We start from the raw sequence: 15893 nt of genomic DNA on the forward strand, positions 1-15893 counted from the left end.
ATTCTGACTTGAAATGGTCACCAGTTGGCACTGAGTATCTGATGGCATCCTCTGAGGCTCCTTTTGGCCCCACTTGAGTCTGATAAGGGACTAAATGGGGAACATCTACAATTTTGTTTTGTCTGATCAGAACTAACGTTTCATAGAGGCCCTCCCACACTAAAAAAGTCCAAGGAAGAATGTATCATTATGTCCAGAGAGAGACAAGGTGGGATCACATGGATGGCTGCAGCCTGATGTCCACTAGTGTCCTTATCATGACCCACTGTGTCGTGCCTGCCACCCCTAAAGATGAGGCTTAGTCTGCGGCAGGTGAAGGAGGAAGGGCAGGCTCTTGGCTCCGCTCAGTTTTCATGTGCTAGCCTCCGACGAAGAGGAAAAGCTTGAGGGACTAATAGATGAAGCAGCTGATAGGGGGCGCCTTGATTTAAACCAGGGACTCCTTGTTCTGTAATCAAATGCCCTACCTCTAAGTCATGCCCTGTAGCCCACAGGAACACCTGCCAGTTAATACCTTCCTCTTTGGGCAGACCCCTTGCCATTGTCAAAGGTTCCATGGTGCTGCTGATCCTCCAGGGCAGGGGTAGGGAACCTGCAGCCTCAAGGTCACATGTGGCCCTCTTGGTCCTCAAGTGTGGCCCTTTGACTGAATCCAAACTTCACAAAATAAATCCCCTTAATAAAAGGATTTGTTCTCTAAAACTTGGACGCAGTTAAAAGGTGGTATCCAAGGACCTAGAAGGCCTCAAGGCTGCAGGTTGCCCACCCCTGCTCCAGGGCTGTGGTTGAGGCTTCCTCTGAGGCAGGCCACTTGAAGTAAATAGACTGGCAGAGGGCACTGTCTTGTGCCATCCTGTCATGGTCAGGCAATCTCTGGGATCAAATGTAAATTCCTCTCTTTGGCATTCAAACTTTTTTATGACCTCTCCCTCTGCCTTTTCAATCTTGTTACACTTTGCTCTCCCCCCTGCACTCTACAATCCAGTGATATTCAAGGTGAGATTTATATCCTGAAGCAAATGATATTAGTCTGACTTCTAAGCTACAAATCCATATAGAGACTAGGCTGGCCACTGGCCTAAAGAGAAATAGGTTGTCTCCCTGAAGTGATTTGAGATGTCAAGGAGCTATTTTTTTCTGTTACATTTATTTTTTTATTAACAAATTTATTTATTTTTAGTTTCCAACATTTACTTCCACAAGATTCTGAGTTCCAAATTTTCACCCCATCTCACCCCTCCCCCCACCTCAAGAAGGCATGCATTCTGAATACCCCTTCTCCTAATCTTCCCTCCCTTCTATTTCTCCCCACCTTCTCTTATCCCCTTCCCCTTCTATTTTGCTATAGAGCAGGATAGATTTCTGTACCCCATTTCCTGTATTTCTTATTTCCCAGTTGCATGTGAAAACTTTTTTTTAAACATGTGTTTTTAAAACTTTGGGTTCCAAATTTTCTCCCTTCTTCCTTCCCCACCCACCCTCATTGATAAGCAAGCAACTCAATATAGGTTATATATGTGCAGTTATGCAAAACTCTTCCATAGTAGACATGCTGTGAAAAGCTAACTCTATTTCCCTTCATCCTATCCTGCCTTCCCATTTATTCTATTATTTCTTTAGATCCTGTCCCTCCTCAGCTGATTAGTCAAAGACCAGTCTTCTTCTGGAATGTAAGCTTGGCCTGGGTGAGTGCTTGGGTGGCCTGGAGGCCAGTCTTTGGCTTACTAAATCTAGGACCACCTTTGTGGGAGGTACCTGACCTCCTGCCTCCTCAGTCTCAGAAATGATATTGACCACCTCCTGGAACTCCTTGTTTATCTCGGCGGGTGGGAGGTAGCCTACGACATTGGTCCTGTCTCCCAGGGCCTAAGCCATAGCACAGGATTNGCGGTCTTCTTGATGCCTCCTGGAACTCCTTGTTTATCTCGGCAGGTGGGAGGTAGCCTACGACATTGGTCCTGTCTCCCAGGGCCTAAGCCATAGCACAGGATTAATATGTTCTGGCCCTACAGAAGCTAACCATGGTCATATATCTCTTTAGTATATGACCATGACCATATGACCACATGACCTGATCCTGGATTTACCCCCAGGCCTTCTGATTCCCAATCCAAGTTTTTGTTTTACTGTAAAAACTGTCACTCCATTTGACTGCTCTGCTGTCTGAAATTCCACCTTTAGAAAATTATTCCTATGGGTTAAGGCATTGCTTCTCCAGCACCTACTTTAAAATGAAGCCTTCCTTAGAGGAGTAACTTTCTAAAGTGCTATCAATTCTATCAGGAGTAAACTCCCCTAAACGTTATCAGAAACTAGCTCACAGTAAGGCATGAATTAAATGAGCTCAGAGGCAGTAGGAGTTTCAATGTGGGGGGCAGGCAGAGGAAGAAAGAAAGAAGGGAAAGTTTGGGGAGCTTGGGCAATAAGTCATTTAGGTGGAAGGACATCTGTCGACAGGAATGTCCAAGAGGAAGGAGGTGGGAGGAAAGAGAAGACAAATGATTACCATTTCATTGACTGTTCCAGCCTTGCAGGTGGTGCTCATCTTTTATGAGTACTTTATTTTTCAAATCTGGATTTCCTAAGAAAAGACAGGCTCTGGAAGTGCTCACTTATTCCCTAGATGTCATGGCCAGGTGGGGCTGCCTTGGCATCTTTAGGCAACAGACTCAGGTGCTCTTAGGCTCTGTGGGCCTGGCAGCATTCCAGGGCTGTCTGGAGTCACAAAACCTCAGTTCAATTCTAATCTCAGATGCTGTGGGACCCTGGGCAAGTCATTTAACTTTGATTGCCTCCGTTTCTTTGTCTGTAAAATGCTGCTAATAATGTAATCTATCTTCCATTGTTGTGACGATCAAATGAAATATTTGTAAAGCCCTTAGACTCAGTTTGTCACTAAAAGGTGCTTAACAAATGCTTGTTTCCTTCTTCCTTTCTGTAAAATGGGGGGGGTCCCTCATTTTGTGTCACGGACCCCTTTGGCAGTCTGGTAAAATCTATGGACCCACCCCTCCTTAGAATGCTGCTTTTAAATAATGGTGGCAAATTCTAAATTCTTGTTAGAGGTTAATGAAAATAAAGAAGTAATTTTTTTTTCCAATCCAAATTCACAAATCCCCTGAAATCTGTCCACAGACTTCTTGAGTTAACCCCACCCAGGGAGATGATGTTTAAGGGCCCTTCCAGCTCTAACATTCTATGATTCTGTGTCTCTATGGACTTCTCTCTACCCTAAGAGGTATGGACCTCTGCTAGAACTGACATCACATGTTAACTGACCTCTGGCTCTGTCTGGCTCTCACCTTTGGCTCACTCAATTGCCATAGACAGAGGTTTTGAACAGCTTGACCTTCTATCTTTTCCAAAATCCTAGTCCTACATGCATTTATTATCTCTCTGGCTAGCTTTAAAACTCCTTGAGGGCAGGAACTGTCATAATTCTTTGTATTATGTACCCAATCTAACACAAGACTGGGTATACATTCGTCCCTTCATACTTCCCCATTCCCTCCTCTCCAGTTCATCCCTTCATTCTGTATCTCTATAAGTCATTGTGAATGGTCATAGTGCCTCACTTTATTTTTAATAACCTTCCTTTATCTTTTGATAATCTCTTTTGTCCTTGGGTCTCAGTTTACTCACCTGTAAAAGGAGTCAGTGGTTGGACTTGATGTCTAAGGTGCTTTCCAGCTCTAATATTCATTTCTTTGGCTTCTCCCTTAAAATTTATTTTTTCTAAACCAGTTAAAGCATTCTGTCCTCCTCTCTGTCCTCTAACATGGGCCAGATGTCGAGACTGAGAGTTTAGTACCTTATCTACTACATGGTGACAATCATCTTTCTTCTCAGCAAATGCTTATCATTTCTGTCCATTTTCATCCAACCTGTTCAATTTAGATGATGAGATGAGGCAGGAAAGAGGCTTGGTGCTATCTTTCATACATATTCAAACTACTTTGTAATGGCAGTAACCTTGCTGCCCCAGAGGGGGCTGCATTGCAGGCCCCCCAAGAAGGGGTCTTCAGTTCTAAAGGAAGTGTATTTGCCCCACGGAGAAACATTTCCACATAAGTCCAGCCCTCAGTTTCCCCTTATCTAAAGCCCTAGGAGTTGCCCAGGTTGGGGAGTACCATCACTGTGGCACTTGATTATCTTAGTTTATTTATTATACTACTTTCTAGGCCCTGTTTTCTGATTGTCTCCTCAGTCTTACTTCCTCAAAATGAGATTATAAGCCTATAGAAGGTAGTGACAAGTCTTAAATTCCTGACAAACTTTACCTAGCAAAGGACTGAGCATCGTGGGAGCCCAGAAAAGGCCAGCCCACCGAACTGACACTAGGCAAGAAGTGGCCATACCATACTCCAGCCAGTCCCACGCCAACCCCCAAAGTAAAATAAAGCAAAAACAAAAACAGCAAACAGGAAACACTCGTCTTTTAAAAATTACTCTATTATTATCAAATAGAACCACAGTATCCAAAAGGTAATTATAAAGTTCTATCCCCAACTAAATCAACCTGCACCACCCCCAGGTGACCCCCAGAGGCCGGCAGCCAAATCACTCCCCCCGTGCTGATTGGTTTCATCCATTTTATTGTCAAGGAAATTAACAACCCAAGGGGGTTCCCCAGGCCCTCACTCTCCCCCTTGGGGCAAAGGATGAGGGAAGGATGGCAGAGTGCAACCTGGTCTCACTACCCCCTATTTTCCTGGGGGAAGAGGGTGGGTTGGGAGGTTACAGTGAAGGAGTATACTTCCCCTCGGCCCCCCTGTCCTCAATCTCCGGGGTTTGCTCTCCTCTAGGGTGGCAAGGAGGCTGGATGGGTACAGAAGCGGGATCGTGCCTTGTTTGCCCTGCCCCTGAGTGCCACCCTATGAGAAGCTGGGCCCAGGAACAAGGGGGAAGCCTGGCTCACTCTCCGGTGTGAGTTCTAAGATGGTACTTGAGCGACTGTTTGTAGCGGAAGCACTTGGCACAGTGGGTACAGGGGTAGGGCCGCTCGCCAGTGTGTGCCCGCTGGTGCTCCAACAGGTGGTGTTTCTGAGTAAAGCGCTTGCCACACTCGGTGCAGTGGTAGGGCCGCTCCCCAGTGTGGATGCGCCGGTGCTCCAGGAGGTGGTGCTTGCGGATGAAGCTCTTGCCGCACTCGGGGCAGGCATGGGGCCGCTCCCTCGAGTGCACGCGGCAGTGGTTGGTGAGCTTGGACTTCTCGCTGAAGCTCTTCTCGCACTCGGGGCACTTGAAGGGCCGCTCGCCCGTGTGAGTCCTCTGGTGCCGCAGCAGGTGCGAGGGGCGGCTGAAGCTCTTGCCGCACAGGCTGCAGATAAAGGAGACCTCGTGCTTGCCCGCGTGCACCCGCTGGTGGATCACCAGGCTGATCTGCAGCCGGAAGCTCTTCTTGCACTCTGGGCAGGTGTATGGGCGCTCCCCAGTGTGCGTGATCTGATGCTTGGTCAGGCTGGACTTGTGGCTGAAGCTGCTGTCGCACTCGGAGCACTGGTAGGGCTTGGCCCCGCCGCCGCCCCCGCCCCCGAGGCCAGGAGACTTGGGCCGGGGCTTGAGGGCGTGCTTGGGGTTGTAGGTGGGCCCGCGGTCTGGGGAGGCGTAGCCGCCGCGCACCCGGTGGATGCGCTGGTGCAGCGTGAGCTGCTGCTTGTGGCGGAAGCTGATGTCGCACTCGGCGCACTCGTACGAGCCCTCCTTGATGTGGTTGCGCTGGTGGATGATGAGGTTGATCTTGAGGCGGAAGCTCTTGCCGCACTCCATGCACGTGAAGGGCCGCTCGCCCCGCCGGTTCCGCTGCTGGTTGGCCGCTGCCGCGGCGGCCGCGGCCCGAGGCTCGCTCAGGGAGGGCGGCGCCAGGCGCTTCACGGCGGCGCGGCCTCCCAGGTGCAGGTGCGGGTGCGGGTGTGGGTGCGGGTGCGGGTGCGAGCGGCCCTCGGGGCCCTCCGAAGGTACGGTCACGGGAAGCTGGGCCGGGAAGAGCCCGCCGTCGTATCTGTCGGACAGCGGCCCGAGCGCCTGCAGGTGCTGCGCCTCCTCCTCCTCTTCCTCCTCGTCGTCGTCGTCGTCCTCGTCCTCCTCGTCCTGCTCCTCGGTTTTTATCACGATTCCCTCGGCTGTGGGGAGAGAGAGCAACGGAGAGGCCCCGTTAGCAGCGAGGCAGCGCGAGGGGGCCGCGGGGGGGAAATCAGTCCGCAGCAGGGAGCCGGCCCAGCTGGTGGGCGCTCCCGGATCGCGTGCTTGGGAGCCGCCTCTGTAGGTCGGCTGGCCAGGGTCCCCGAGCGTTCCCCCACCCCACCCGCACACCTCCGCTTTGCCGACCTCCCCCGGCACTCGGGACTGTAGACCTGGAGGGAAACTTAGCAACTCGAAAGTCTGGCACCCCCATTTGCCAAAGGAGGGAAAGAGAGATGGGCGATGACTCGGTGCAGCAGAGCTGGGAGCAGGCCACAGGGGGTCTGACTGCAGCAGAGCTAACCCTGGAAGCCAGGTGTCTGGATCAGGACTCCCAGCCTGTTGCTCCTGACTCAGATGCACATGTACCTCCACACAGGCATGAAGCAGAAGCATCCTACCAATGTGGCATTTAATCAAATGAAGGGGACAGCTGGTCCCATCGTCATTACTCTGTGGGTACGAAATGCCGGGCTGCTGTGGCAGTTATGTCTGGTCTAATTCAACAAACTTTTTAAGCACCTATGATGAGTTTCAAATTTTATTCCTTTTCTTTTCAATTTAACAATGTCATAGCAGGACACACTTTGGTGGCTGCCAGGCCTATGACCAGGCACTGGTCTGGGATCTCCACAAAGCTCTCACCTGAAAGAGGCCCAGATTTTTCCCTGCTGTAACACCCAGGTGCGGGTTTCCCCTGCCCACTTCTGGCCTTTCAGTCATACAAGGAGCAGTGAGTCCCTCAAGGCAAAGGGCCTATGCTTGTCAGTCCCTGCCTTCCCATCTTACCTGCACAGTTTCTCTGCTGCACCAGCATCTGCTTCATTTCACTGAAATCCCTGGTGTCGTCAGGGGATTCCCCAAGCCTAGCCTCCTGCTGTGTCTCTGACTCAGGCTGTTCCCCACAGGCTTCCCCCAGCTCTGACTCCTGAAAGCCATGTTCTTCTACTTGTCCTGCCAGTGGTTCTGGTGTTTCCAGGCTTTCTGAGCCTTCATCATTGGTCTGTACTTCAATTTTTATCACAATTCCATCATGTGCTGAGAGAAAGGGAGAAAGAGAACTCAGGAAATACACTTCACTTTCACAGACACACTTAAGTATTTTTTTTTTTTTTGTATTAACACTTATTTATGCACCTGTTACATTCCCATGTAAGCTCCATGAGGGTGAGGGCAAGGAACATCTCTTCACATCTCTGGCGCTGGCATGCTACAAAACCATGCTACCAAAAAAAATACTGCTAGATACTGTAAAGGATCCCATAGTAACCATCTCATAGGACGCTATGGAGCCTCCTGAAACTCTTAATAAAGATGGGATTGACATTCCTATATGACTGAGGCAGATTGAGTGATCTTTCATGGGAGCAGTGTTGGACCAGGCAACCTTTGGAGCCCCTTGGGTCAAAGTAACCTGATTCTGCACTGGACTGTCACAAATTTTCCCCATGATGCTGATGATGCTGTGTTTAAGCTTCAGGTCAGCAGACCCACGTGAAAGCTGCCTAACCATGAGGTGTTCCTGATGTTTTCAGAATAGAACTTTCAGGGGGCAGCTAGGTGATGCAGTGGATAGAGCACCGGCCCTGAGTTCATATCTGGCCTCAGACCAAACTTGATGCTTACTAGCTGTGGGACCCTGGGCAAGTCACTTAACCCCAACTGCCTAAAAAACAAAGAAAAATAAAAACAAACAGAACAGAACTTTCTGGGATAGGGTCTGGGCCTGCCTTTGAGCAAAGTTGTCCTCCATGGAAAAGTTTATAACACATCCAGGGCAGTTGCTTCCAGAAAGGTCAAAGAAAACTGATTTTGCAACAGAAGAAATCCATACTGAAGGCCATAAAGTCCAAAGGTACACAGAAATTGACTTTCAAGATATCTTAAAGATGGGAAGATTCCAAAAGAATGAAAAAGATTATATACTATTTTTTAAAAAAGTGACCAAGAAGACATCAGCAACTATGCATCTATATACCTACTTCATCATCTCTAAAAAAACTTTGAAAGTAATCATGCAATATTTTCAGACTTTTCTGATTTATTGATTAGTTATGCTCATTTTTTTTCTACTATTTATTATGTGGGATGGCTCTCTGGAAGGGTAAGGGAGAGATACTGGGGGAAATTATAGTGAAGTAAAAAACAAAAGTAAAACTTATTTTTTAAAAAGAAAGTAATCTGTGCATGGACTGATGAGATCCATCATGGAAAAAGGAAAAGGAAGACTTTCGCACATGGTATTCTGTGTGTTCCCAGTCATATAATCGATTGAGAGAATGAATGATTATAAAAGCAATTAAAATAACAGGAAGGCATCCTAGATAATGGGTAGATCCTTTGTGGATGATTTATGGAAAGCAATGGACGAGAATCACACAGGATGAGGTGATCTTCCAAGGTGGATGAAGTACCCACATCTATCAGACTCATCCACCGTATCCTGAAGTATTTTCATGAGTCCCAAACCTCACAAGCCATCTACCTTCTGTTCATCTAAGGCCAGCCTTCTGCATTGGCAGAGGAGGTAGACACCTATATGGTGTGACCCAATGAGCATAAGGAAGACCCTGCCTCAAAAATATCTCCTGATCAGGATGCCACTGTCAAAGACTGAGTCCTCTGACTTCATTCAGCAAACATATATTAAGCACCTACTATGTGCAAGGTGATGTACAAAGAGGAAGATAAAAATTTAGGGAAAAAAAAACCTAGCCCTTGTGCTCACAATGCTTTCTGGTATGATGAGGCATGGACTTCTCCCTGCTGTCTTTTTCATAAATGCAGAGATTCCCAAGATGATTAATTTGTCAAACTGCTAACACTGCTGATCTCTTCCTCTCAGATTGGAGGGCTCTAGTGTAGCCAGAAGGCTTGGGAAGAAGAGTAGGTGCAAAACACAGAGATAAAAAAGGACACAGACAGAGACAAACTCTGTACACATCTCAATTTTGCCAGTTTGGACTAGAAGCGCACACACAGGCATCCTAACAGTGCTTAGGCCTCAGAGCTTCGAGCATCACAGAAAAATTATGCTATTTTAAAAAGAAGCATTAATTTAATTGCAAAGGTACAAGTTTAGGGTGTGGCTTTGTGGAGATGTTAACTCTTGCCTTCTTCCCTACCATGGGACCTACCTCTGACCTCAGGCCCTGGTTAGAGGGACAAACAGTGCATTACAAAAATAAAAACATTTCTGAGGTTCCTACTTCCCTGTGAAAGTTCTGGGCCCAGACACAAATCTCAGGTAGTGCCATAAGGGCTGGGCTTATTAACTTCCCCTGGGAAGGGAAAGAAGTGTCGCAGGGATAAGGTGCCCTGCAGAGGGATATGAAAGGAATTGAGGCACACATTATTAGAGCTGGAAAGGGCCTTTAAAATAAGCTACTCCAAACTGTTCACTTTACATTTAGGAAACTAAGTTTGAAAGAGGTGAAGAGACTCGTCCAGGATCTCAGTGACCAATTAGTGTCAGAGCCAGGGCATTTCTTGAACTGATGCCTTTTCTATTGTGCCATGCTGCCTAACCCAGATATATTTTAAATAAATTTTTGTTGCTATCTTTTGATTTCTAAATTACCAAATTTCTCCTAGAATCCCAGAATCCCTCCCTTCTAGAGAACCATTCCATATAATGATGTTTTTTTTTTAAGGAAAAAAAAAATTAGTAAAACCAATCAATACATTGAAAAGTTTGGAAATATGTGCAGTTTATCACAGTTATTGACCTTGTACCTCTGAAACTAAGTGAAGTGGGAATGTCTTCTGGTATTTCTTCTTTGGGGCCATGCTTATTCTTTGCCATTTTGCAACATAATCTTTTGATTGCTTTGTGGTTGTTCTTTCCATTTATTTGTATTGTAATAGTCATTGTGTAGATTGATTTTTTTGGTTCTGCTTACTTTGCTCTGTATCAGAATGTGTGAATGCTTCCATGCTTCTCTGCATTCATCACGTCCATTTCTTAACTGCACAATAATGTTCCACTACATTTAGGTACTACATTTACTTTGCCGTTCACCAATGGATGGAATGTAATCCCATGTGTGGGATGCTCTTCCTCCTCCATTCCCACTCCTGACCTCTCTGGCTTCCTTTGAATCCCAACTAAAACCCCATCTTCTACAGGAAACCTTCCCCAACCCCCCCTTAATTTTCGGGCCTTCCCTCTCTTATTAACTTCCTATTAATCTTGCTTATAACTTGTTTGTACATATTTGTTGGCTTCTCATCTCCCTCATTAGACTGCGAGCTCCTGGAGGGCAGGGTATTCCCACTGCTTAGCACAGTACATGGCACATGGCAGTTGCTTAATAAATGTTTCTTGACTGTTTGACTCATGGACATTCACTCTGATTCCAATTATCTGCTACCACAAAAAGGGCTACTACAAATATTTTGATGTATATGGGGACCTCTAATCAATGACCTCCTTGGGGTATGTCTTACAGTGGAATCTCTAAGTCAAAGGGTATGGGCATTTTAGTCAATTAATTAGTTTATTTATTTGTAGGCAATTGGGATTAAGTGACTTGCCCAGGGTCACACAGCTATTAAGTGTCAAGTGTTTGGTCTGAGGATGGATTTGAACTCAGGTCCTCCTGACTTCTGGGCCGGTGCTCCATCCACTGTGCCACCTAGCTGCCCTGATTAGTCACTTTATTTTAAAATGCTTTCCAAAATGGTTGTACTGATTCAGATCTCCACAAACAGTGCACTAGTATTCGTATCTTCTTACAACACCTCTAACATGAATGATTCCAATCTTTTATCATCTTTATCAATTTTCAAGGCATGAGATAAAACCTCAGTTTGATTTACATTTCTTTTATTATTAGTGCATTGGAGCATTCTTTCATGAGGTTGTTAAGTTAGCAATTCTTTTGAGAATTGTTCATATCCTTTGACCTTTGACCACTTATCTATTGGGAAACAGCTTTTAGTTTTATATCTGTTAGTTGTCTTGATTTGGAGTCTCTGAAAGCATATTGATAATTAGTAGCCTAGGATGTCCCATAGGCTTGTCAAACTACACATGTCCAAAAGAAAATTCATCACCCTTCATCTGAACTATTGCAGTGACTTCCACATTGGTTTCACTTCTAAAATCGGATATAAATTTCTCCATTTAGCCTCCATCTACCCAGTGGGCCTTCCATTTTAACAAAGATTTGAAAAAAAAAATTAACACATTAACTGAATTTGACAGAATATGCTATATTCCACACTTGTTGAGAAGTGCGTTTTGTCACATCTTCTCTGGGGCAAAACTTATTCCTGATAACTACACAGCATTCATTTTATTTTTCTTTCCATTTGCACTATTATAGTTATTAAGTATATTGATTTTCCTGGTTCTGCTTACTTCACTCTGCATCAGTTCATATGTCTTCCCATGTTTCTGTGATTTATGTGACTCTAATATTAGTGCAGGAATGCTCCCTTCTATTGACATACCACAACTTATTTAGTTATTCCCCAAGTTAACAGGCATCTATTCTTTTCTAGTTCCTTATGACCACAAAAGGGGATGCAATGACACTTTTGTATATGTGGGACTTTTATTTCTGTCTTTGACCCCTTTGGGGTATATGCCAAGCAGTGGAATCTCTGGGTATAAGCATATGGACATTTTAGTTAATTCGGGGGAGCCTAATTCCAATTTGCTTTCCCAAATGGTTAGACCAATTCACAGTTCCACCAGCAGCATATTCCAGTCTTCCCATGGTTTGTCCAACATTGACCAATTTCATCTTTTGTCATCTTGGATAATTTGCTGGTTATGAAGTAAAATCTCAGAGTACTTCTTTCCCTTGATGACCACACACCTACCATCTTTATGGCAGTGACTCCCACATCTATACATCCAGCCCTCACCTCTTCTCTGAGTTTTAGTCTCTCATCATTAGCTCCCTGTAAGACATTCTTTTTTTAAAACTATATTTTTATTCTGAATTTAAACACTAAATAAGATGAGAATTTCTATATATAAAGTAGAAACAAGAAAGAAGGTTGTTTGTGAAACTGTGACTCTCTTAAGTACTGCTTGCATTTCCTTTTAAGTATATAATGACTTCAATACATAACTTTCAAAGATAGCAGGCTTGTCTGTTTCCTTCTGATTTTCTGTTTTCTTTTGTACATTAAAAAAATGTTTCAATGATCACATTTTCTTTCTTTTATTTTTCTTTTAATATTTTGGCAACCTATCACTAGGCTCCCTTTCCTTGCCATCTCCTGACTCTTACCCGCACCAATGGAAAAAGAAAAAAAAAAACCTTTTAACAAATATGTACCATCAAGCAAAACAAATCGCCACATTAGCTATGTCTTATTCATCCCTCTGTCAGGAGGTAGGTAGGATGCTTCATCATCAGTCCTCTGGAACTACCACTGAATAAGTCTTTCAGATTTGTCTTTCTTCACACTGTTATTATATAAACTGTTCTCTTGGTTCTGCTCACTACTCTGTACCAGTTCATGCAAGTCTTCCTAGATTTCTCTGGTTGCCATATCACTCTGCTGATTCATATTGGGTTTGCAGCCCACTAAAATCCCCAGTTATTTTTCAGGCAAACAAATATCAAGCAAAGTCAAACAAAATAATTTACCTCAGTGGCTGTATATAAAATTATATATGCCTCATTGTGAAACCAAAATCCATCACTTCTCTGTAACAGATATCATATTTTATTATTGGAATCATGAATGGTCATTATATCAATCACAGTTCTTACAGCTTTTAAAGTTGCTTGTTTTAACAGGGTTATTTTTATTGTGTAAATTGTTCCCCTGGTTAATTTAGAGATACAAATTTTCCTCTAGGTACTGCTTTAAATGTATCCCAAAGGTTTATATGTTATCTCATGGTTGTCACTTTCTCTGATGAAATTACTTCTCGTTTTTATGATTTGTTCTTTGACTCATCAATTCCTAAGGATTAAATTATTTAATCTCCAATTAATTTTTAGCCCTTTCTTCAATATTTCAAAATTTATCCTTTGTTGAATATAATTTTTATTGTACTGTGGTCAATAAAGGATGTTTAATTTTTTTGCATTTGTGAGGTTTTTATTTATAATGCACAGTCAATTTTTGTGAAGGTGCTGTATACAAGCTGAAAATTACAAATATTCCTTTCTGTTTCCACTCAATAATTTCCAGAGATCTATCATATCTAACTTTTAAAAAATTCTATTAACGTCCTTAACTTCTTGTTTACCTTTATGTTAAATTTGTTTAAGTCTAAAAGGGATACATTAAGTTTTCTTAATATTATATAGTTTTATTGTCTATTCCTTGAATAACTTTTAAGTATTTAAATGCTATAAAATTTGGTGCATGTATATCAAGAATTTAAAATGGCTATTTTCTGAAGTACTTTAAGTATAATGTAGTTTCCCTGCTTATCTCTTTTAATCCTGTTTTTATTGTTGTCTTGTCTGATATCATGATTATTATCCCTGTTTTCAGAGTTTATCTGAAGCATCATGATTTTGTTGTAGCCCCTTATTTTAGCTCTGTGTGAATCTTTGTTTCAAATATTTTTGTCTTTTTTTGTAAAAATCATAAAAACTTCTTTTGATAAATATTTGCTCACATTCTTTCTTTCTTTCTTTATCCTTTCTTTATTCTTTCTTTCTTTATTTATCCATCAGGAAGTGCCTCTTGTTCGTATATCTGTATTATTTCCTTACATATTTGGATATCAGACCCCGATGCAAAGACTCCCCCCGCCCCACCTGACATTTTTCCTTTTCATTCTAGCTACATTGATTTTGCTGGTGCAAAAGCTTTTCAATTTTATGTATCAAAAATTATCCATTTATTCATAGATCATCGCCTTCTTTTGACAGAAGAAAAACCAAGGCCTAGATACAGACATGAATAAGTCCAATAGGTTGTTAGTATTCATAGACTCTAGAGTTCTCCAGGATAGAACCAAATCCCTTGAACCCTACTGCTTTTCAGTGAAAAGTAGGAAGGTACATATGAACCAGCAAAGACCAAGTCTCGAATTAGAGCCATTAAGAAATCCATCAAAATTCTTACTTTAAGAAACAATTTATATCCTTTGACTCAGCAGTCTCGCTACTGGGCACTTACACTCAAGGGAGTCAAAGACAAAGGGATAGAGATCCCAAGTCCCAGGTCCCAGGTGAATATGCTAATACTAATGGCAGTACATTTTGTGGTATCAGAAAATGGAAATTGAGTAGGTGCCCACTGCTTGGGGAATGGCTAAATAAATTGATATATGAATGTTAATATAATATTATCATATATCAATGATAAATATGAAAAATTCAGAGAAACATGGTTAGACTTGGATGAACTGATACAGCAAGAACCCAGAGAACATAAACAATGACAATAGTAAATAATATGGTAAATAAATAGAAAAAAATTTTAGTAAATTAAAACAGTATTTAAGAAATTGCTAAATTCACAATAAATGGAAGTATCCAGTACTGAATCCAGAAGTCAGAAGACTATGAATGCCAAATGAAGCAGATGAGGACAATCACAGTTGCTATTATTGGTTGGTTTTGCTTTATTCTTTGTTTCAAGGGGTGTGTGGGGGGGGGGAAGTACGTAGGGAAATTAATTGTAGTGTAAAATATATAAAAACATTAATAAAATTCTGTTCAACTATTTACACATTTGGCAAATATAAGAAGGGACAGAAATCCTCACGCAGGTCTCATAGTCACCTTCAGGTATTTTTTATTTACAGGTTGTTGCATTAGGTTCTGTAACATACATCTTCTCTCTAACTTATCTCAGAAGAGAGAAAACCCAAAGTTGTAGTTGTGGTTACTTAGAGGAAAAAGTGCTGTGTTAATCCTACCAGCCACTTACCAGCAGTGGGGTCAGTTGGTGTTTCTCCTTCCTCAGAATCTTCCTGTTCCTGCATGGTCGGCCTCTCTCCTCTTTCCATCTGGGACATAAGGTCTGGTTTGGAAATTGCATAGTCTGTTCAGGAAACAGGAAATAAAAAAAGATCATGGGATAATGTTAAACCAGGTGCTACTAGGATGCTGAAGGTGCATGTGTGCTGTACTAGCAATTGACAACCTCTGAAAAGGGATGTGCTCGTTCCTTTAGATATTAGATAAATTTTCTTCCATATGTTGTGTGCCTCCTCTGTTCTACTAATCAATCTATTTCTTAACCAGTATCAAATTGTTTTAATAATTACTGTTTCATAGTATAATTTGAAACCTAAGTTCCCTTTGCTCCCATTTCTTTTCATTGTTTCTCTTGAGATTCTTCACCTTTTTTCTCTCATATTAATTTCATTATTTTCCTTTTACAATTCTATAAAGTAATCCTTTGGTAGTTTCATTGGTATGGCCTCGAATAAGCAATTTAGGTAGTACTGTCATTTTAATAATATTGACTCATGTTACTTATGAGCAATGACTAATTTTCCATTTTTTAAGGTCTATATTTCTGTAAACAGTTGTTTATAATTTTGTGTGTGTGTATGTGTGTATATATAGATATAGTTCTTGTGTGTATCTTGGAAGCTAGACTCCCACATATTTTGTATATTCTATAGTAATTTAAAATGCCATTTCTCTATCTCTTCTTGCTGGGTTTTATTATCTACAAGATTTATAAATAGTAGAAAAGTACATGACCAAACAAAAAAAGAGAGAGTATTATGAAGATAAAATGGATAATTTTGATTACATAAAATTTAAAAA

At 42.6% G+C, this 15893-nt stretch overlaps 1 protein-coding gene across 1 annotated transcript in view; it reads right to left on the bottom strand.

The window, feature by feature from the left end:
- Positions 1 to 4433: 4433 nt before the first annotated feature.
- Positions 4434 to 15893, bottom strand: part of LOC114027066 (zinc finger protein 777-like) — a 28729-nt gene continuing 17269 nt past the window's right edge. Inside the window, exons 5-7 of the mRNA XM_027840901.1 lie at positions 15043 to 15156; positions 6970 to 7218; positions 4434 to 6122 (exon numbers count right to left, since the gene is read on the bottom strand). Of these exons, the coding sequence (XP_027696702.1) occupies positions 4915 to 6122; positions 6970 to 7218; positions 15043 to 15156 (1571 nt within the window). The 3' untranslated portion in view covers positions 4434 to 4914. The remainder of the gene's footprint in view (positions 6123 to 6969; positions 7219 to 15042; positions 15157 to 15893) is intronic.

The sequence above is a fragment of the Vombatus ursinus genome, unplaced genomic scaffold (genome assembly GCF_900497805.2).
Source record: "Vombatus ursinus unplaced genomic scaffold, bare-nosed wombat genome assembly UNPS02014852.1, whole genome shotgun sequence".
NCBI lineage: Eukaryota > Metazoa > Chordata > Mammalia > Diprotodontia > Vombatidae > Vombatus > Vombatus ursinus.